The sequence below is a fragment of the Salvelinus alpinus genome, chromosome 26, assembly GCF_045679555.1.
Source record: "Salvelinus alpinus chromosome 26, SLU_Salpinus.1, whole genome shotgun sequence".
NCBI classification, from domain to species: Eukaryota; Metazoa; Chordata; class Actinopteri; order Salmoniformes; family Salmonidae; genus Salvelinus; species Salvelinus alpinus.
This window is the reverse complement of record NC_092111.1, coordinates 21,324,011-21,348,103: the sequence shown is the minus strand read 5'-3', so window position 1 is coordinate 21,348,103 and position 24,093 is coordinate 21,324,011. Positions and strand designations below refer to the sequence as shown.

Below are 24,093 nucleotides of genomic sequence, written 5' to 3'. Positions count from 1 at the left end.
TATTGCCTAGCGTATTGACTAGCGTATTGCCTAGCGTATTGCCTAGCGTATTGCCTAGCGTATTGACTGGCGTATTGCCTGGCGTATTGACTGGCGTATTGCCTGGCGTATTGACTGGCGTATTGCCTAGCGTATTGACTAGCGTATTGACTAGTGTATTGACTAGCATATTGCCTAGCGTATTTGACTAGCGTATTGACTAACGTATTGACTAGCGTGACTAGCCGATTGCCCAGCGTATTGCCTAGCGTATTGACTAGCGTATTTGACTAGCGTATTTGACTAGCGTATTGACTAGCGTATTGACTAGCGTGACTAGCCGAATGCCTAGCGTATTGCCTAGCGTATTGCCTAGCGTATTGACTAGTGTTTTGACTAGCATATTGCCTAGCGTATTGACTAGTGTTTTGACTAGCATATTGCCTAGCGTATTACCTAGTGTATTTGACTAGCGTATTGACTAGCGTGACTAGCCGATTGCCTAGCATATTGCCTAGCGTATTGACTAGCGTATTGCCTAGCGCATTGCCTAGCGTATTGACTAGCGTATTGACTGGCGTATTGACTGGCGTATTGCCTAGCGTATTGACTAGTGTGACTAGCGTATTGCCTAGGGTATTGCCTAGCGTATTGCCTAGTGTATTGCCTAGCGTATTGCCTAGTGTATTGCCTAGCGTATTGCCTAGCGTATTGACTAGTGTGACTAGCGTATTGCCTAGCGTATTGCCTAGCGTATTGACTGGCGTATTGCCTAGCGTATTGACTAGTGTGACTAGCGTATTGCCTAGCGTATTGCCTAGCGTATTGCCTAGCGTATTGCCTAGCGTATTGCCTAGCGTATTGCCTAGCGTATTGCCTAGCGTATTGCCTAGTGTATTGCCTAGCGTATTGCCTAGCGTATTGCCTAGCGTATTGCCTAGCGTATTGCCTAGTGTATTGCCTAGCTACCTCAGTGGAGAGAGCAAACCCAGTTATCAGTGATCTTTACACACTAAACAGTACATATGGAATTAGGCCAAACCTTTTGTCATTAAATAGAAACCTGTTCATGTGGTAAAGGTACGCTATGTGTTTCTGCATGGATTCACAATTAGCACAATTACTGCTGTGATTCACAGTGCTAATCTGTGCCATTCGTCAGGCGAGCACAATTACTGCTGTGATTCACAGTGCTAATCTGTGCCATTCGTCAGGCGAGCACAATTACTGCTGTGATTCACAGTGCTAATCTGTGCCATTCGTCAGGCGAGCACAATTACTGCTGTGATTCACAGTGCTAATCTGTGCCATTCGTCAGGCGAGCACAATTACTGCTGTGATTCACAGTGCTAATCTGTGCCATTCGTCAGGCGAGCACAATTACTGCTGTGATTCACAGTGCTAATCTGTGCCATTCGTCAGGCGAGCACAATTACTGCTGTGATTCCATTTGCAAAAATGAACCTTGAGGCTGTGTCTCAACTCTTCCTGTACCACAGATTGATAAACTACTATATTATCCCTCCTTGGATGTCCATTTACATTATAACTACCCTGTAGAAGTGACTTAATCAGTGTCAGTTAACCATTAGGGACCAGAGGTTGAGGAACACTGATATGAAGGAATAAAACTAGTCTTACTACATAGGAATGAATGCACTAACTATGTACATAAGAGATGTATTGCTTTTCAAACTACTGATACGTACCAGTATGTCAAGGAAGGCAGCTTTGATCAGTGTGATCTGTGTGTGTGTGTGATCTGTGTGTGTGTGTGTGTGTGTGTGTGTGTGTGTGTGTGTGTGTGTGTGTGTGTGTGTGTGTGTGTGTGTGTGTGTGACAGTCAGTCCTTACCAGTATGTCGAGGCAGGCAGCTTTAAGCAGCGTGATCTGGTCAGCTATGGTGAGTCCTGTAAAACCAGGTACTCGTTTGGCAAACTCCACAATCTTTATAATGCACTTAGTAGCCAGCTCACTGAACTTATCCCACAGGCCCAGGTCCAGCCTCACGCGTTGTTCCGCACTCGACTTCTGGAGGGGAGAGAGAGAACACAGACTCATGCATTAGCAAGCATGACAACACACGGAGACACACACACACACACACACACACACACACACACACACACACACACACACACACACAGACAGACAGACAGACAGACAGACAGACAGACAGACAGACAGACAGACAGGCAGACAGGCAGACAGGCAGACAGACAGACAGACAGAAATAAAGACAGACAGACAGACAGACAGACAGACAGACAGACAGAGAGTAAGGCGAGAGGCTGAGGCACCGTCATCATGAGACACAGATCCAGTCTTCACCCACACACTCTCTATCTCACTGTATATAAATAATAGACACTCCACCATGACACTATATATCTATAGCCGAGGTTGTTGTTGTTGTCATAAATAGAGCTGAGCTGAGGGCGCAGTAATGAGTGAAAGGGAGCAGGAGGAGAGGAGAGAGGGGGAGAGAGAGTGGGTGGAAGAGAGAGTGGGGGGGAAGAGAGAGAGAGAGCAGTAGAGAGAGAGTGGTGGGAGAGAGAGAGCAAGGTAGAGAGAGAGGGAGAGAGAGGGGGAGAGAGAGAGGAAGAGAGAGAGAAAGTGAGTGTCAGGTTTTGGCCAGGACTGTTCTGTTTTTTTGTCACTAGATGTCCCCATTGCACCTTTTTTGTACCTTTTGTTTTTCCCTTGCTCTAATTATTGTTTGCACCTGTATGTCGTTCCCTTGTTAGTATTTAATCCCTGTGTGTTCCTCAGTTCCTTGCTCAGTGTTTGTATGTTAGCACCCAGCCCCAGCCCAAGCCTTGTTGTGAACATATATTTTTCTCTTGTTGGATTTTCCAGAGGTTCTCTGGTTTTGTTCTTTTGTATTTTGGATTAGTCTTTTGAGGTTTGTTTTTCCCTTGCTGTTTTTACCACTTTGTGGATTTTCTTTGTATTTTGGAAGATATCTATTTTTTATTAAACCACCATCTCTAGTACTGCTGTGTCTGCCTCATCTTCTGGGTTCTGCCGATTTAGTGACTGTTTCTCGCACCGGGTCCTGACAGAAACACTGAGCCATTAAAATGAACCCAGAGGCAGCCAGTACCCAGACACTTTTTTCCCATGCTGTCCCACCACGAGGGGACTGTCCAACGTCACGAAGCTGCTCTGGTTCAGCAAGAGGCCTTAATGGCTGGACATTCTCAACTTCTGTCGGAGATGATGACTTCCATAAAGCAGATTTCTGATCAACTTTCTCCTGCAACCGCTTCTGCTCCAGTTCATCAGATTCAAGTGCCCGTGGCAGTTAACCCCCTGGCTGAACCTCGTCTGCCGCCTCCCCAACGGTTCTCAGGTGATCCGAGTGGTTGTAAGTGGTTTTTCACCCAATGTTCTCTCTCCTTCGAGCTGCAACCCTCGTCATTTCCCACCGACCGGTCCAAGATAGCATATATCATCACCCTGCTGTCGGAAAAAGCCCTAGCCTGGGCTACTGCTGTGTGGGATGCCCAAAGTCCCTGCTGTGCCAGCTACTCTACCTTTGCTGAAGAATTCAAGCGAGTGTTTCAAGGTCCTACCAGCGGTCCTGACTCAGCCAAACAGCTCCTGACTCTCCGCCAAGGTCGGCGCAGCGTGACGGACTATGCCATCCAGTTCCGCACGGTGGCAGCAGCGAGTGGCTGGAATGACGAGGCGCTCACAGTGTGCTTTTTGAAGGGTCTTTCCGACACCATCCAAGATGAACTGGTCACTCGGGAACCACCGGACAACCTCGAGTCCCTGATCAAGTTGGCTTCACGCATAGACCAGCGTCTGAGAGAGAGAGAGCTCAACCATAGATCTCTCACCCTAGCTCCTATCGGTCCCAGCTCCGAGTCTCCACCTTTATCCCCGCTGACTCCACCGGAACCCATGCAGGTTGGACGCATCTCCCAGGCTGAGAGAGACCGCCGGGTGAGGGAGCGATGCTGTCTATATTGCGGCAAACCGGGCCATTTCCTCTACCCGTGTCCCGGGCTCCAGGGAAATCGCACTCTCCCGTGCAGGCCTGGGAGGACGGTAATGGGAAACATAACCTCCTCTCATCCATCCAACTCCCGCCTGCTCATTCCAGTTACCCTTTCCTGGGACAACCACGAGCTTCCCCTTCAAGCCTTGGTAGACTCTGGAGCCGCAGGTAACTTCATGGATGGTGTCTGGGCGAAGGAGAATGGCGTTCCCTCTGAACCTCTAAGTGACCCCATAAGGGTTACTACGTTGGATGGAAGCCCTTTGGGATCTGGACTTGTCACTCGTGTCACTACCCCCTTGCGTCTTTCAGTTTCCCAACACCAGGAAGTGATGAACTTTCATCTGACCTCGTGTTCCGAGTTCCCTCTCGTCCTTGGATACCCCTGGCTTCACAGCCATAACCCTCACATCGACTGGTCTGTGGGCACTATCAAGCAGTGGGGTCCTACGTGCCAAGCCACTTGTATCTTCCCAAGTTCCCCGAGTTCCCCTCCCGAGTCTCTAGAATCCATCGACCTGTCCCGAGTTCCCGAGTGTTACCATGACCTCAAACCGGTATTTAGCAAACAGAGGGCCACCAAACTACCACCCCATAGACCTTACGATTGCCCCATCGACCTGTTTCCGGGCACCTGCCCCCCCAGGGGTCGGATCTTTTCCCTATCTCCTCCCGAACGAGCTGCTATGGATACCTACATCAAGGACGCTCTGGCAGCAGGCCTCATGCGTCCATCCACCTCGCCGGCGGGAGCAGGGTTTTTCTTTGTGGCCAAAAAAGACGGGGGATTACGTCCTTGCATCGACTACCGGGGACTTAATGCCATAACCGTCCGTAACCGCTACCCGCTACCCCTTATGGCCACAGCCTTTGAGCTGCTCCAGGAAGCAGTGGTCTTCACTAAGCTTGACCTGCGGAACGCATACCATCTTGTGCGGATCAAACCCGGTGACGAGTGGAAGACCGCTTTCAACACGCCTACTGGTCACTACGAATACTTGGTGATGCCCTTCGGCCTGACCAACGCCCCGGCTGTGTTCCAAGCGCTCATAAACGATGTGCTTAGGGATATGCTTAACATTTTCGTGTTTGTTTACTTGGATGACATCCTCATCTTTTCGAGCTCCCTTCAAGAACACACTAAGCATGTCAGACAAGTGCTCAAACGCCTCCTAGACAGCCATTTGTACGTTAAGCCGGAAAAGTGTGAATTCCATTCCTCTCGAGTACAGTTCCTGGGATTTGTAGTGGAACCCGGTCGAGTCCAGATGGACCCCAAGAAGGTAGGGGCGGTAGCAGATTGGCCCACCCCCAAGTCCGTTAAGGAAGTTCAGCGTTTCCTGGGCTTCACTAACTTCTACCGCAAGTTCATCAAGAACTTCAGCTCGGTGGCAGCCCCTCTCTCAGCTTTAACCAAGGGTGGCAACACAAGGTTTCTGTGGGGAAGAGAAGCTGAGACGGCCTTCCAAGGACTCAAGCAGCGCATCCTCTCTGCTCCCATCCTGACACTACCGACGGCGGATGAACCTTTTGTGGTGGAGGTAGACGCATCAGAGGTTGGTGTTGGAGCTGTCCTGTCTCAGAGGGGTGAAGACAAGAGGCTTCATCCTTGCGCCTTCTTCTCTCACCGGCTTACCCCGGCCGAGAGGAATTACGATGTGGGGGATCGTGAACTCCTAGCGGTTAAGATGGCATTGAAGGAATGGAGACACTGGCTCGAGGGGGCTTCTCAACCGTTTCAAGTGCTTACGGACCACAAAAATCTGGAGTATATCCAGCAGGCGAAGCGGTTGAACTCCAGACAAGCTCTATGGTCTCTTTTCTTCAGCCGATTCCAGTTTATTCTCACCTATAGACCCGGGTCGAAGAATCTCAAACCGGATGCCTTGTCACGAGTCTACTCTCCTGCCATTCGAGAAGATACTGACATGACTGTTCTTCCTGCCGCTAAGATCGTGGCTCCGATCTCGTGGCAAGTGGAGGATACCGTGAAACAAGCTCAAGCCATCGAACCGGGCCCTGGAGGAGGTCCTGCTAATCGGTTGTTTGTTCCCAAGGCAGCAAGGTCCCAAGTCCTTCTGTGGGGGCACTCCTCTCGCCTCACCTGTCACCCGGGCGTAGGTCGCACCTTGGAGTTCATCCAGCGTAAGTTCTGGTGGCCCACCATAAAAGAAGATGTTGCCACTTTCGTCAAGGCCTGTTCCGTGTGCTGCCAGGGCAAATCTTCTCACCTCCGCCCTCAAGGACTCCTTCACCCTTTATCTATTCCCCACCGACCCTGGTCCCATATCTCGCTGGACTTTATTACTGGCCTTCCTCCGTCCCATGGTAATACTACGATCCTAGTCATCATCAACAGGTTTTCTAAGGCGGCCAGGTTTGTTCCCTTGACCAAATTACCTTCTGCCAAGGAAACAGCTGAGTTGGTGATTAACCATGTGTTCCGAGTCTTTGGCATCCCGCAAGATATGGTTTCCGACAGAGGTCCCCAGTTCGCCTCAAGGTTTTGGAAGGCCTTCTGCCAACTCATAGGGGCCACGGCCAGTTTATCTTCAGGGTACCATCCGGAGTCCAACGGCCAAACTGAGAGGATGAATCAGGAGCTGGAAACCACCCTCAGATGTATGGTTTCCAACAACCCATCCACATGGTCATCCTTCATTGTTTGGGCTGAGTACGCGCACAACACCTTGTGCTCCTCCTCCACTGGTATATCCCCGCACGAGTGTCAGTTTGGCTATGCTCCTCTATTGTTCCCGGACCAGGAGGCAGAAGTCAGAGTGCCTTCAGCCTCGAGGTTCATCAGACGCTGTCGGCTTACGTGGAAGAAGGCCCGTCTTAATCTTCTGCGTTCCTCACAGCAGTACCAACGACAAGCCAACAGACGTCGCCGTCCCGGTCCTACCCTGTACCCCGGCCAGAGAGTATGGCTCTCAACAAAAAACTTACCGCTACGGGTGGAGTCTCGCAAGCTGTCCCAGAGATTCATCGGACCCTTTAAGATTGCCAGGAGAGTCAATCCCGTTACTTTTCGCCTGCACTTACCCAGATCCCTTAAAATCAATCCCACATTTCACATTTCTTTATTAAAACCTGTTGTTTTTTCTCCCCTTATTCCGGCAGGCAGACCTCCCCCTCCGCCCCGTGTCATCGGAGGCCAGTCGGCTTATACCGTCCACCGGATACTGGACTCCCGCCGGGTGCAGCGGTCCTGGCAGTATCTGGTGGACTGGGAAGGCTACGGTCCCGAGGAGCGCTCCTGGGTTCCTGCCAAGGACATACTGGACCCTGACCTCATTCGTCAGTTCAGGGCTCTCCACCCTGAGAAGGCTGGTAGGAACGTCAGGAGCCGTTCCTAGGAGGGGGATTCTGTCAGGTTTTGGCCAGGACTGTTCTGTTTTTTTGTCACTAGATGTCCCCATTGCACCTTTTTTGTACCTTTTGTTTTTCCCTTGCTCTAATTATTGTTTGCACCTGTATGTCGTTCCCTTGTTAGTATTTAATCCCTGTGTGTTCCTCAGTTCCTTGCTCAGTGTTTGTATGTTAGCACCCAGCCCCAGCCCAAGCCTTGTTGTGAACATATATTTTTCTCTTGTTGGATTTTCCAGAGGTTCTCTGGTTTTGTTCTTTTGTATTTTGGATTAGTCTTTTGAGGTTTGTTTTTCCCTTGCTGTTTTTACCACTTTGTGGATTTTCTTTGTATTTTGGAAGATATCTATTTTTTATTAAACCACCATCTCTAGTACTGCTGTGTCTGCCTCATCTTCTGGGTTCTGCCGATTTAGTGACTGTTTCTCGCACCGGGTCCTGACAGTGAGAGAGCAAGAGGGAGAGAGAGGTAGTGAGAGAGTGGGAGGGGGAGAGAGAGAGAGAGAGAGATAGAGAGAGAGGGAGAGCGAGAGTGGGAGGAGGACAGGAATCAGCCATACAGCTGTGACAGGTAGCAGGGAACACTTTAAAGTGAGAGGAATAGAGGTGAAGTATCTCTATGTACCAGGCCCTACACTAACATACTGAGAGGAGAGGAGAGGAGAGGAGAGGAGAGGAGAGGAGAGGAGAGGAGAGGAGAAAGTAGAGACATGGAAAGGAGAAGGAAATAAAAGGAATAAAGGAGAGAGAGACAGGAAAATGGCAAGCCATTAGGGAGAGGAGAATAGTGATAGGGCTAGGAATGAAAGAAGAGATTGAGAGAGAAAGAGAGACAATGTGGGAGGAAGAAACTGAAAGAGAAAGTGAGTTTGAGGGAGGTAGGAAGGCAGGCAGGCAGGCAGGCAGACCGTAAGCAGTCTTTGTCTGAAGAAACTTGGGGATGATGAGTCGTAGGTGTGTAAACATGGCACTCCCTGCCCTTGTTATAAAGTTGTTCAAAAGGCTCTTCAGTCCTGATCTTACAGTGGGTACAGCTTAACATAATCATCTCCCACGTATTGACAGTTAGATCATCTCTAAGTACTGAATGAATATATGCTAATAAAGTTGTTTTCATCAGCAGCAGTTTGTCTTTGGTGAGAAAGTGAGGAGGAGGAGAAGGGGGGACAAGAAGAGGGAGAGAAGGAGGAGGTGTAGAGGAAGAGGAGGTAGAGGAAAAGGGAGAGGAGGAGGAGGGGGGAGAGGAAGAGGGAGAGGAGGAGGAGGAGGAGAGGAAGAGGGAGAGGAGAAGGAGGGGAGAGAAAGAGGGAGAGGAGGAGGAGGAGGGGGAGAGGAAGAGGGGGGAGAGGAAGAGGAGGGGAGAGTAAGGGGGAGAGGAAGAGGGGGAGAGGAAGAGGGAGAGGAGGAGGGGGAGAGGAGGGGGAGGGGGAGAGGAAGAGGGGGAGAGGAAGAGGTAGAGGAGGAGGAAGAGGGGGAGAGGGAGAGGAGGGGGGAGAGGGAGAGGAGGTAGATGAAGATGAGGAGGAGGAGGGGGAGAGGAAGAGGGAGAGAAGGTAGAGGGAGAGGAGGAGGGGGGAGAGGAAGAGGGAGGAGGTAGAGGAAGAGGGAGGGAGAGGGGGGAGGAAGAGGGAGAGGAGGAGGAGGGGGAGAGGAAGAGGGAGAGGAGAAGGAGGTGGAGAGAAAGAGGGAGAGGAGGGAGAGGAAGAGGGAGAGGAGAAGGAGGGGAAGAGAAAGAGGGGGAGGAGGGAGAGGAAAAGGGAGAGGAGGTAGAGGGAGAGGAGGTGGGAGAGGGGGTAGAGGAAGAGGGAGAGGAGGAGGGGGGAGAGGAAGAGGGAGAGGAGGGGGAAGAAAGTCCAAAGTCAGCAGACAAGAAAATAAACTGATTCAGAACAGAGAATAGGCTGAGACAGGGGAAGAGGGAGAGAGAGAGAGAGGGATGGAATGTGGAAAAGAGGAGAGAAAGGGATGGAATGTGAGATGGAGGAATATAAGTGAGACTCAGGGGAGTCAGGGAAAGAGAGACATAGGGAGAGTGAGAGAGAGGGAGGTAGAGAAAGGGAGAGCGGGAGGGAGGGATAAAGAGACGAGTGAGAGAAAGAGAGAAAAAAGAGGTAGACAAAGCACCATTTGGGGAATTGCTTACCTTACAGAGGTGTGTGTGTGTGTGTGTGTGTGTGTGTGTGTGCGTGCCTGCGTGCGTGCGTGCGTGCGTGCAGGAGGTGTGTGTTCAGTATTACTGTGGATGGAGAAGCTGATGATCATTTGTTTGTTTTTAGATAGTTAACATGAAATGGCCCATCTGTTCTGGATGACTGGGCCTCCCCAGCCGGCCTGCCTGTACTCACAGCAAGGGCACACACACACACAGGTTGAAGTGTGTCTGTGTTTGCGTGCATGTTTGTGTGTGTGTAACGCATGTGTGTGAGTGTGTTAAGGTGTGCACAAGTGTTTAACATTCTTTTTGACTGTGAACTTTATCCATAAAAAAGTTAAACTATCGCCCCCCAAAGCGCTGCATAAATACATCTTTAATTGTATTCCTCCATATGTCGTCACTGACGGTTCAGAGAAAACCACATGACTGTATGACTTTCACAGTTCAGAAAATAAAGGAAACACAAACGTCTCTGTCCTTGTTCACTTCACAGTCAAAGAAAGAGGCAGACAGACAGACAGACAGACAGACAGACAGACAGACAGACAGACAGACAGACAGACAGACAGACAGACAGACAGACAGACAGACAGACAGACAGACAGACAGACAGAAATAAAGACAAGACAGAGAAAGAAAGGCCTTTTGAATTGAATTGAGAGAGAGAAAGAGACACAGAGAGAGACAGAAAAAGAGAGAGACAGAGAGAGTGAGAGAGACATAGAGTGAGAGAGAGACACAGAGAGAGAGAGAGTGACAGAGAGACAGAGAGTGAGAGAGAGAGTGACAGAGTGCAACATACAAAAAAGATGAGTAGATAGGACATGGGGTTAAGTGAGAGGGACATGAGGTGTTTAAATCACTGTGAAAAAGCTGCAGCAGCCACTACAGTCACACATCTCACTTCTCACTGACAACACACACTACTGTACTGTGTGTCACTGACAATACACACTACTGTACTGTGTGTCACTGACAATACAGACTACTGTACTGTGTGCCACTGACAATACAGACTACTGTACTGTGTGCCACTGACAATACAGACTACTGTACTGTGTGCCACTGACAATACAGACTACTGTACTGTGTGTCACTGACAATACAGACTACTGTACTGTGTGCCACTGACAATACACACTACTGTACTGTGTGTCACTGACAATACAGACTACTGTACTGTGTGCCACTGACAATACAGACTACTGTACTGTGTGTCACTGACAATACAGACTACTGTACTGTGTGCCACTGACAATACAGACTACTGTACTGTGTGCCACTGACAATACAGACTACTGTACTGTGTGTCACTGACAATACATACTACTGTATGCACTGTGTGTCACTGACAACAAATACTACTGTACTGTGTGTCACTGACAACACATACTACTGTACTGTGTGTCACTGACAATACAGACTACTGTACTGTGTGCCACTGACAATACACACTACTGTACTGTGTGTCACTGACAATACAGACTACTGTACTGTGTGCCACTGACAATACAGACTACTGTACTGTGTGTCACTGACAATACAGACTACTGTACTGTGTGCCACTGACAATACAGACTACTGTACTGTGTGCCACTGACAATACAGACTACTGTACTGTGTGTCACTGACAATACAGACTACTGTACTGTGTGCCACTGACAATACAGACTACTGTACTGTGTGCCACTGACAATACAGACTACTGTACTGTGTGTCACTGACAATACATACTACTGTATGCACTGTGTGTCACTGACAACAAATACTACTGTACTGTGTGTCACTGACAACACATACTACTGTACTATGTGTAACTGACAATACATACTACTGTACTGTGTGTCACTGACAATACATACTACTGTACTGTGTGTCACTGACAACACATACTACTGTACTGTGTGTCACTGACAATACCTACTACTGCATGTACTGTGTGTCACTGAAAATACATAGTACTGTACTGTGTGTCGCTTCTGACGGGTGGATGGGGGGAGGACAGAGGAGAGGAGTTGGAGATGGAGGGATGGGGATGGAGGGATGGATGGATGGATGGAGGGATTGGGGATGAAGACGGAGTCTCTGATATTAAAGCCACTCATCTTGTTCCTCCCATGGGCGAAGAAGGGAGGAGGGGAGAGGGCGGAAGAGGTAGATTCACAGTTTGATTCCCTCTCCTTCCCCATCCCCCTCTCACACTGCAATCTCAGTCAATTACCTCAGTCCTATAATTCAATAGAGCTGAACAAGGAAGTGGCCTGGGAGTTCTAATTTCCTTTAAAGGCATTTATCCAAACAAATTAGACAAGTTGCGACGTTAGAAAATAAGCTGCCAATGAAGAAACCAACGCTCCGTATTCCTCACCGGCCGGGGTGTGTGTATGTGTAGGCATAACAAAAGAATAAAAGACTCTTGGCAGTATTATCATCCAGTACCTGTGAAGGACAATGACAGTAGAGTATAGCAGTAATGATGTAGCTCATAGTCAATGGTTGACTGGCCTATATAACACACACACACATCCCCACACACACACGCACACGCACACGCACACGCACACACACACACACACACACACACACACACACAAACTTCTCCTCCTTGAAGCTGAGGGCCACATATCCCTAATGTTTTATTTTGTCTTTTAAAGTGCCAGGGCCATTTTTCATCACCATCACTGTCAATGAAGCCTTATTCATTGTCACGCCTTAAGCCCTCTCACTCACCCTCTCTCTCTCCACTATCTCCCCTCACCCAGCAGTGAACTCCTAAATCACCCAGGACTAGGATTGGAATATTTCACCACATAATTGGAGCTTTAACCTAATCTAGGGAGCTGAGAGAGAGAAAGCGAGAGGGGGAGAGAGAGAGAGCTGAGGAGGAGCAACGTTCAAAAGGCGCGTCAGGAACCAATTGCTTGTAATAATGAGGAAGTTCTCAGTCTGAGAGCCAACATAATTACTAGTGATGCAGATTAAGGCTTTATCTAACTACAGGCCTACTGCTACTGCCGTGACAGAACTGACAGCAGCACAGCAGTACGCATCTTGCCTACATGACTGACTAACTCTTTTTCTTATTTAAAGCCACAGTTTGCTGTCATTTTGAATAATGAAGTATATCTTGATTTTGAAGAATGATTTATAAATATTACATTACTGACTGACTGTGGGAACTGGTTATTATTTACAAATATATACAGTTGAAGTCGGAAGTTTACATACACTTAGGTTGGAGTCATTAAAACTCGTTTTTCAACCACTCCACACATTTCTTGTTAACAAACTATAGTTCTGGCAAGACGGTTAGGACATCTACTTTGTGCATGACACAAGTCATTTTTCCAACAATTGTTTACAGACAGATTATTTCACTTATAATTCACTGTATCACAATTCCAGTGGGTCAGAAGTTTACATGCACTAAGTTGACTGTGCCTTTAAACAGCTTGGAAAATTCCAGAAAATGATGTTATGGCTTTAGAAGCTTTTGATAGGCTAACTGACATAATTTAAGTCAATTGGAGGTGTACCTGTGGATGTATTTCAAGGCCTACCTTCAAACTCAGTGCCTCTATGCTTGACATGCTTGCAAGCCGAAGAACACCATCCCAACCGTGAAGCACGGGGGTGGCAGCATCATGTTGTGGGGGTGCTTTGCTGCAGGAGGGACTGGTGCACTTCACAAAATAGATGGCATCATGAGGAAGGAAAATTAGGTGGATATATTGAAGCAACATCTCAAGACATCACTCAGGAAGTTCAATCTTGGTCGCAAATGGGTCTTCCAAATGGACAATGACCCCAAGCATACTTCCAAAGTTGTGGCAAAATGGCTTAAGGACAACAAAGTCAAGGTATTGACTTTTGTGGGCAGAACTGAAAAAGTATGTGCGAGCAAGGAGGCCTACAAACCTGACTCAGTTACACCAGCTCTGTCAGGAGGAATGGGCCAAAATTCACCAAACTTATTGTGGGAAGCTTGTGGAAGGCTACCCAAAACGTTTGACCAAAGTTAAACAATGTAAAGGCAATGCTACCAAATACTAATTGAGTGTACAGTGGGGAGAACAAGTATTTGATACACTGCCGATTTTGCAGGTTTTCCTACTTACAAAGCATGTAGAGGTCTGTAATTTTTATCATAGGTACACTTCAACTATGAGAGACGGAATCTAAAACAAAAATCCAGAAAATCACATTGTATGATTTTTAAGTAATTAATTTGCATTTTATTGCATGACATAAGTATTTGATACATCAGAAAAGCAGAACTTAATATTTGGTACAGAAACCTTTGTTTGCAATTACAGAGATCATACGTTTCCTGTAGTTCTTGACTAGGTTTGCACACACTGCAGCAGGGATTTTGGCCCACTCCTCCCTACAGATCTTCTCCAGATCCTTCAGGTTTCGGGGCTGTCGCTGGGCAATACGGAGTTTCAGCTCCCTCCAAAGATTTTCTATTGGGTTCAGGTCTGGAGACTGGCTAGGCCACTCCAGGACCTTGAGATGCTTCTTACGGAGCCACTCCTTAGTTGCCATGGCTGTGTGCTTTGTGTCGTTGTCATGCTGGAAGACCCAGCCACGACCCATCTTCAATGCTCTTACTGAGGGAAGGAGGTTGTTGGCCAAGATCTCGCGATACATGGCCCCATCCATCCTCCCCTCAATACGGTGCAGTCGTCCTGTCCCCTTTGCAGAAAAGCATCCCCAAAGAATGATGTTTCCACCTCCATGCTTCACGGTTGGGATGGTGTTCTTGGGGTTGTACTCATACTTCTTCTTCCTCCAAACACGGCGAGTGGAGTTAGACCAAAAAGCTCTATTTTTGTCTCATCAGACCACATGACCTTCTCCCATTCCTCCTCTGGATCATCCAGATGGTCATTGGCAAACTTCAGACAGGCCTGGACATGCACTGGCTTAAGCAGGGGGACCTTGCGTGCGCTGCAGGATTTTAATCCATGACGGCGTAGTGTGTTACTAATGGTTTTCTTTGAGACTGTGGTCCCAGCTCTCTTCAGGTCATTGACCAGGTCCTGCCGTGTAGTTCTGGGCTGATCCCTCACCTTCCTCATGATCATTGATGCCCCACGAGGTGAAATCTTGCATGGAGCCCCAGACCGAGGGTGATTGACCGTCATCTTGAACTTCTTCCATTTTCTAATAATTGCGCCAACAGTTGTTTCCTTCTCACCAAGCTGCTTGCCTATTGTCCTGTAGCCCATCCCAGCCTTGTGCAGGTCTACAATTTTATCCCTGATGTCCTTACACAGCTCTCTGGTCTTGGCCATTGTGGAGAGATTGGAATCTGTTTGATTGAGTGTGTGGACAGGTGTCTTTTATACAGGTAACGAGTTCAAACAGGTGCAGTTAATACAGGTAATGAGTGGAGAACAGGAGGGCTTCTTAAAGAAAAACTAACAGGTCTGTGAGAGCCGGAATTCTTACTGGTTGGTAGGTGATCAAATACTTATGTCATGCAATAAAATGCAAATTAATTATTTAAAAATCATACAATGTGATTTTCTGGATTTTTGTTTTAGATTCCGTCTCTCACAGTTGAAGTGTACCTATGATAAAAATTACAGACCTCTACATGCTTTGTAAGTAGGAAAACCTGCAAAATCGGCAGTGTATCAAATACTTGTTCTCCCCACTGTATGTAAACTTCTGACCCACTGGGAATGTGATGAAAAAGTGTGATAAATAAAAACATATACCAATTTCATTTTAGGACCAAAAAACGGACAGCTGTGCCATATAAATTGCAAAATAGTTGGGAAGAGATTTTCGATGTACCCATTCCATGGCACATGGTTTATGAATTGATACGCAAAACAACGCCGGATTCAAAACTTCTTGCAACTAATAGAATGTTATATATATGGGGGGATACAATCTTCCCAGCTCTGCAGATTCTGCTGTGAGGAGGCAGAGTCATTAGATCATTTATTTTGGTATTGTCCATATGTAGCTCGTTTTTGGTCACAGGTCCAATAGCTGAAGAATTGCAACATTTGCCTAGAACTAACGCTACAGATAGCAATACTGGGTGATTTGAAAAGCCATAGTCAATCAATCAATAATATAATAATTATTTTAGCAAAAATGTTTATTTTTAATTTATTTACAATCTATAGAAGCTATGAGAATAGAAATGTTCAATTATTTTGTGAAGCATCACAGCACAGTTGAAAAATATATGGCAAATAGAAATCCGAAATGGATCATGTTGAGAGATAGATGGGAGGGGTTGAATGGAGCTGAAGGGTGGGACTAACAGCAACAAAATAACACATGTGTCATGTTTTGTCATTGATTATCATGTCTTGTCCCTGTGCTTCCCTCTGCTGGTCTTATTAGGTTCTTTCCCTCTTTCTATCCCTCTCTCTCCCCCTTCCTCTCTCCCTCTCTCGCTCTCTCTCTCTATCGTTCCGTTCCTGCTCCCAGCTGTTTCTCATTCTCCTAACGACCTCATTTACTCTTTCACACCTGTCCCCTATTTTGCCCTCTGATTAGAGTCCCTATTTCTCCCTCTGTTTTCCGCTTCTGTCCTTGTCGGATTCTTGTTTGATGTTTGCTGTCCTGTGTCCTTGTTCCGCCCTGTCGTGTTCTTTGCCTTCTTCAGATGCTGCGTGTGAGCAGGTGTCTATGTCAGCTACGGCCAGTGCCTTCCTGAAGCGACCTGCAGTCTGTGGTCGCGTCTCCAGTCGTTCCTCTCTACTGACGAGAGGATTTCAGTTTCCTGTTTTGGATTTACCTTTGATATTTCCAGGAGAATCATTGTTTGTTTGATACTGGAATAAAGACTCTGTTTCTATTACGTCGCTTTTGGGTCCTCATTCACCAGCATAACAGAAGAATCCGACCAAGATGGACCCAGCGACTACGGATTCTCTCAACACTGCCGTCAAGTTCCAGGGAGCAATGCTCGGCAGACACGAGCAGGAATTGTCTGCTGCTCGTCATGCCGTTGAGACCCTGGCCACTCAGGTCTCCGACCTGTCAGGACAGTTTCAGAGTCTTCGTCTCGTGCCACCAGCTACTTCCTGGTCTTCCGAGTCTCCGGAACCTAGGGTTAATAACCCACCATGTTACTCTGGGCAGCCCACTGAGTGTCGCTCCTTTCTCACCCAGTGTGATATTGTGTTCTCTCTCCAGCCCAACACATACTCAAGAGAGAGAGCTCGGATCGCTTACGTCATATCACTCCTTACTGGTCGGGCTCGGGAGTGGGGCACAGCTATCTGGGAGGCAAGGGCTGAGTGTTCTAACGTTTATCAGAACTTTAAAGAGGAGATGATACGGGTTTTTGATCGTTCAGTTTTTGGGAAGGAGGCTTCCAGGGCCCTGGCTTCCCTATGTCAAGGTGATCGATCCATAACGGATTACTCTATAGAGTTTCGCACTCTGGCTGCATCCAGTGACTGGAACGAGCCGGCGTTGCTCGCTCGTTTTCTGGAGGGACTCCACGCTGAGGTTAAGGATGAGATTCTCTCCCGGGAGGTTCCTTCCAGCGTGGACTCTTTGATTGCACTCGCCATCCGCATAGAACGACGGGTAGATCTTCGTCACCGAGCTCGTGAAAGAGAGCTCGCGTTAACGGTGTTTCCCCTCTCCGCATCTCAACCATCTCCTCCCACCGGCTCAGAGACTGAGCCCATGCAGCTGGGAGGTATTCGCATCTCGACTAAGGAGAGGGAACGGAGAATCACCAACCGCCTTTGCCTCTATTGCGGTTCTGCTGGACATTTTGTCATGTCATGTCCCGTAAAGGGCCAGAGCTCATCAGTAAGCGGAGGGCTACTGGTGAGCGCTACTACTCAGGTCTCTCCATCAAGATCCTGTACTACCTTGTCGGTCCATCTACGCTGGACCGGTTCGGCTGCTTCCTGCAGTGCCTTGATAGACTCTGGGGCTGAGGGTTGTTTTATGGACGAAGCATGGGCTCGGAAACATGACATTCCTCTCAGACAGTTAGGGAAGCCCACGCCCATGTTCGCCTTAGATGGTAGTCTTCTCCCCAGTATCAGATGTGAGACACTACCTTTAACCCTCACAGTATCTGGTAACCACAGTGAGACCATTTCCTTTTTGATTTTTCGTTCACCTTTTACACCTGTTGTTTTGGGTCATCCCTGGCTAGTATGTCATAATCCTTCTATTAATTGGTCTAGTAATTCTATCCTATCCTGGAACGTTTCTTGTCATGTGAAGTGTTTAATGTCTGCTATCCCTCCTGTGTCTTCTGTCCCCTCTACTCAGGAGGAACCTGGTGATTTGACAGGAGTGCCGGAGGAATATCATGATCTGCGCACGGTCTTCAGTCGGTCCAGAGCCAGCTCCCTTCCTCCTCACCGGTCGTATGATTGTTGTATTGATCTCCTTCCGGGGACCACTCCCCCTCGGGGTAGACTATACTCTCTGTCGGCTCCCGAACGTAAGGCTCTCGAGGATTATCTGTCTGTTTCTCTCGACGCCGGTACCGTGGTGCCTTCTTCCTCTCCCGCCGGAGCGGGGTTTTTCTTTGTTAAGAAGAAGGACGGTACTCTGCGCCCCTGCGTGGATTATCGAGGGCTGAATGACATAACGGTTAAGAATCGTTATCCGCTTCCCCTTATGTCGTCAGCCTTCGAGATTTTGCAGGGAGCCAGGTTTTTTACTAAGTTGGACCTACGTAACGCTTACCATCTCGTTCGCATCAGAGAGGGGGACGAGTGGAAAACGGCGTTTAACACTCCGTTAGGGCATTTCGAATACCGGGTTCTGCCGTTCGGTCTTGCTAATGCTCCAGCTGTCTTTCAGGCATTAGTTAATGATGTACTGAGAGACATGCTGAACATCTTTGTTTTCGTTTACCTTGACGATATCCTGATTTTTTCACCGTCACTCGAGATTCATGTTCAGCACGTTCGACGTGTACTCCAGCGCCTTTTAGAGAATTGTCTCTACGTGAAGGCTGAGAAGTGCGCCTTTCATGTCCCCTCTGTCACATTTCTCGGTTCTGTTATTTCCGCTGAGGGCATTCAGATGGATCCCGCTAAGGTCCAGGCTGTCAGCGATTGGCCCGTTCCTAAGTCACGTGTCGAGTTGCAGCGCTTTCTCGGTTTCGCTAATTTCTATCGGCGTTTCATTCGTAATTTCGGTCAAGTGGCTGCCCCTCTCACAGCTCTGACTTCTGTCAAGACTTGCTTTAAGTGGTCCGGTTCCGCCCAGGGAGCTTTTGATCTCCTCAAGAAGCGTTTTACTTCCGCCCCTATCCTTGTTACTCCTGACGTCACTAAACAATTCATTGTCGAGGTTGACGCTTCAGAGGTGGGCGTGGGAGCCATTCTGTCTCAGCGCTTCCATTCTGACGATAAGGTCCATCCTTGCGCTTACTTTTCTCATCGCCTGTCGCCATCGGAACGCAACTATGATGTGGGTAACCGCGAACTGCTCGCCATCCGCTTAGCCATAGGCGAATGGCGACAGTGGTTGGAGGGGGCGACCGTCCCTTTTGTCGTTTGGACTGACCATAAGAACCTTGAGTACATCCGTTCTGCCAAACGACTTAATGCACGTCAAGCTCGTTGGGCGTTGTTTTTCGCTCGTTTCGAGTTCGTGATTTCTTATCGCCCGGGAAATAAGAACACCAAGCCTGACGCTTTATCTCGTCTCTTTAGTTCTTCTGTGGCTTCTACCGACCCCGAGGGGATTCTCCCTGAAGGGCGTGTTGTCGGGTTGACTGTCTGGGGAATTGAGAGACAGGTAAAGCAAGCACTCACTCACACTGCGTCGCCGCGCGCTTGTCCTAGTAACCTTCTGTTCGTTCCTGTCTCTACTCGTCTGGCTGTTCTTCAGTGGGCTCACTCTGCCAAGTTAGCGGGCCACCCCGGCGTTCGGGGTACGCTTGCTTCTATTCGCCAGCGGTTTTGGTGGCCTACTCAGGAGCGTGACACGCGCCGTTTCGTGGCTGCTTGTTCGGACTGCGCGCAGACTAAGTCAGGGTACTCTCCTCCTGCCGGTCGTCTCAGACCGCTTCCCATTCCTTCTCGACCATGTTCTCACATCGCCTTAGACTTTATTTCCGGTCTGCCTTCGTCTGCGGGGAAGACTGTGAGAGCCGCCAATAAACGTAGGATTAAGAGTCCTAGGTATTGTCGCGGTCAGAGAGTGTGGCTTTCCACTCGTAACCTTCCCCTTACGACAGCTTCTCGCAAGTTGACTCCGCGGTTCATTGGTCCGTTCCGTGTCTCTCAGGTCGTCAATCCTGTCGCTGTGCGACTGCTTCTTCCGCGACATCTTCGTCGCGTCCACCCTGTCTTCCATGTCTCCTGTGTCAAGCCTTTTCTTCGCGCCCCCATTCGTCTTCCCTCCCCCCCCCCCGTCCTTGTCGAGGGCGCACCTATTTTCAAGGTACGGAAGATCTTGGACATGCGTTCTCGGGGACGTGGCCACCAGTACTTAGTGGATTGGGAGGGTTACGGTCCTGAGGAGAGGAGTTGGGTTCCATCTCGGGACGTTCTGGACCGTGCGTTGATTGATGATTTCCTTCGTTGCCGCCAGGGTTCCTCCTCGAGTGCGCCAGGAGGCGCTCGGTGAGTGGGGGGGTACTGTCATGTTTTGTCATTGATTATCATGTCTTGTCCCTGTGCTTCCCTCTGCTGGTCTTATTAGGTTCTTTCCCTCTTTCTATCCCTCTCTCTCCCCCTTCCTCTCTCCCTCTCTCGCTCTCTCTCTCTATCGTTCCGTTCCTGCTCCCAGCTGTTTCTCATTCTCCTAACGACCTCATTTACTCTTTCACACCTGTCCCCTATTTTGCCCTCTGATTAGAGTCCCTATTTCTCCCTCTGTTTTCCGCTTCTGTCCTTGTCGGATTCTTGTTTGATGTTTGCTGTCCTGTGTCCTTGTTCCGCCCTGTCGTGTTCTTTGCCTTCTTCAGATGCTGCGTGTGAGCAGGTGTCTATGTCAGCTACGGCCAGTGCCTTCCTGAAGCGACCTGCAGTCTGTGGTCGCGTCTCCAGTCGTTCCTCTCTACTGACGAGAGGATTTCAGTTTCCTGTTTTGGATTTACCTTTGATATTTCCAGGAGAATCATTGTTTGTTTGATACTGGAATAAAGACTCTGTTTCTATTACGTCGCTTTTGGGTCCTCATTCACCAGCATAACAACATGTAAAACATACGGTGTCTGTAAAATGTATATAGGTTCAGAACTTTTGTGAAATAGTTACAAATAGAAATCAAACTGGATGGACATCAGAAATAGAGGAAGGACTAAGAACAAACAAGAGAGAACTATTGTAAAGTAGACTGTGTCTGTAAAATGTGTATAAGATGTATAAATTGAAGGTAAAAGCCGAAGTGTTTATTAGTTTACTCCAATTGGGGGATCGGTGGTAGGGTTTGCGGGGAATAATAATAAAGGTATATTCTTTAAAAAAGTATGTATGTCTATATAGGTATGTGTATGTATATATGTGATGTATATATGTGTGCATGCGTGTATTGATATATTTACAAAAAAAATATATGGGGGATTGGAAATTATACAGACAATTACATTGATGGAAGCAACATTCTTTCCGCAATATTAAGCTGATCCACCCCTTAAAAAAAAGAAGAAAAAAAAGCAATGCTACCAAATACTAATTAAGTAAACTTCTGACCCACTAGGAATGTGATGAAATAAATAAAAGCTGAAATAAATCATTCTCTCTACTATTATTCTGACATTTCACATTCTTAAAATAAAGTGGTGATCCTAACTAACCTAAAACAGGGCATTTTTACTCGGATTAAATGTCAGGAATTGTGAAAAACTGCAAATGTATTTGGCTAAGGTGTATGTAAACTTCCGACTTCAACTGTATATTTAAGGAGAGGGGCATTTCTATTTGAATTTGAAAGTGAATTGTACTACTACTTGGTAGTGGGACATTGTGGGACATTCCTAAACTTGTGTTTTGTACAGAAATAGGACAAGTAATCTTCAAGATAATGTAGCGCAAACCGTGAACTGATGGTAACTGTTCCCTCAGAGCTGTTGCTAACCAGGGAAAGCCTTTACAAATACTTAGAATGTGGAAGGCTTAAATCACTACTGATTAGCTTTAGTTATAATCTCAATGTCAAACATCCACCATAGGAAAAAATTGTAACGATTGTTACCGTTGTTATATATTTAGTTTTTTAAGAGAGGGTGGGCCAGTGCCGTGGTGTCTTCCACTTTGTTTATTTATTAAGCCAGAATGATTGATAGGTGACATGAAACTCCCCCAAGCCTCCAGATAAGTTTGAGGTGTGTGTATGTGTGTGAGTTCCTACATGTCTACCACAAATATTCCCTTGCTCTGCTCCACAACCCTCCCAACAGTACGTCGTTCGCAAAGCTCCGGTGTCAATCACCCACTACCTCATGCCGAGCTCTATCTATATGTAAGTCAGTCTATCAGTCTAAAAACAAACAGTGTTAGACACTGTCAAACTGCCTGTACAACGTTGCTATGCCTAGCTGTCAATCAAACAAATCCCTATATCAACCTGCTATAAAACTATCAATCACTCAAGAACAATTTCACTATCCCACATTTACTATCTCACATTTACCTGTCAAAATGTCCCAAAACTAGCTAAGCTCTATCTATCTGGCACGGCAGTCTATCTACATACCATAGCTCAGTACATATCTGATTCTGCTATTTGGCTCAGAAGGTTTTGCTGCTCCGGGTTTCTGTGAACCTTGACCTCTGCTCAGAGGGATGCTTGGGAGCAGAGAGCTGCCTCCACATCCAGGCTCAGAGACCTGTCTTATCTCTCTTTCTCTCTGTGTCTCTGTCGCTCTGTCTCTCTCTTTGGGTTTTGAGTTTACAAGGCATTTCACTGTACTTTGTGCATATGACATTACAACATGAAACTTTAAATTCTGTCTCTCTTTCTCTTTCTCTCTCTCTCTCTCTTTTGTTGTGGTATGCACAATGCTTTTTAGACTTCTAGAGACTGAACGTTGAACCCTGTCTTCGGCCTTTCTGTTTATCAACTTTATGGATCAAGATTATATCCTAAAAAATTTGTTTATTATCTTTGGCAATGCCCAAATACCCTATAATCTATCCCTATACAAGCCAGCTAGAGGCCAGAGCTAGCTCAATACCAAACACTCAAGGTCAGGCTTTAGAAGACCGTGAAACCAGAACAGCGATGTGACGAATTGATCTAAAGTGGTTGAATTTCTGTCCATGTCAGAGTTTATCCGTCAGGGCAGGGCCTCTCTCACTCTCTGGAGGGAAGGCTCTCAGTGTAAAGAACCAAACCAGCAGGTCCTCCGATGTCTGTCTGGCTGGCTGTTAACATGAGGGTGGGGGAAGGACCCGAGGGGGAGGAAGGGTGGGAGAGGAAGGGATGGAGGCAGTGGGGAGTGTAAGCGGTGAAAAGAAAGGAGGGAGAGAGAGAAAGAGGAAAGGCTCCAGCCTCCAAATCAACCTTGACACCTGATAGATGACTGGTGTAAATAAAGCCCTCAAACAGACTGACAGTCATTTACAATACTAAGCTAAGCCCTGTCGCAGTGTGTATCTGTGTATCTGTGTGTGTGTGTCTGTGTGTGTGTGTATCTGTGTGTGTGTGTGTGTGTGTGTGTGTGTGCCGGCCATTCCTCCTCCCGACCCTTTGATATACGCCACATTTATTCCACTTTTCACAAGTGTCAGGAAAGAAGGCAAGGAAACGGAAGAGAAGACGCACTTGGTCGTCCCCAAAGTCTCCACGTCTTCGTCTCTCACCCAGATTGATGTTTCCGTCCGCCGCTGCCTCTGCCTTCTCTCTCCACACACACACACACACACACACACACACACACGTAAAGGCACCCGAGCTCTGAAACATTTCTCTGATGTGCTTTTGATGTTTTCAGCAGCAGCAAAGCAAAGTCAGCTGTTGCTGACATCTACAGTGGGGCAAAAAAGTATTTAGTCAGCCACCAATTGTGCAAGTTCTCCCACTTAAAAAGATGAGAGAGGCCTGTAATTTTCATCATAGGTACACTTCAACTATGACAGACAAAATGAGAAGAAAAAAAATCCAGAAAATCACATTGTAGGATTTTTTATGAATTTATTTGCAAATTATGGTGGAAAATAAGTATTTGGTCAATAACAAAAGTTTATCTCAATACTTTGTTATATACCCTTTGTTGGCAATGACAGAGGTCAAACGTTTTCTGTAAGTCTTCACAAGGTTTTCACACACTGTTGCTGGTATTTTGGCCCATTCCTCCATGCAGATCTCCTCTAGAGCAGTGATGTTTTGGGGCTGTTGCTGGGCAACACGGACTTTCAACTCCCTCCAAAGATTTTCTATGGGGTTGAGATCTGGAGACCGGCTAGGCCACTCCAGGACCTTGAAATGCTTCTTACGAAGCCACTCCTTCGTTGCCCGGGCGGTGTGTTTGGGATCAGTGTCATGCTGAAAGACCCAGCCACGTTTCATCTTCAATGCCCTTGCTGATGGAAGGAGGTTTTCACTCAAAATCTCACGATACATGGCCCCATTCATTCTTTCCTTTACACGGATCAGTCGTCCTGGTCCCTTT

At 47.5% G+C, this 24,093-nt stretch overlaps 1 protein-coding gene across 2 annotated transcripts in view; it reads right to left on the bottom strand.

The window, feature by feature from the left end:
- LOC139554931 (retinoic acid receptor beta-like) overlaps nucleotides 1-24,093 on the bottom strand; it is a 238,434-nt gene that overhangs the window by 12,169 nt on the left and 202,172 nt on the right. For both annotated transcript variants that reach the window (XM_071368228.1, XM_071368227.1), the window contains one exon: nucleotides 1,834-2,010. In XM_071368228.1, coding sequence (XP_071224329.1) covers nucleotides 1,834-2,010 — 177 coding nt within the window. The remainder of the gene's footprint in view (nucleotides 1-1,833; nucleotides 2,011-24,093) is intronic.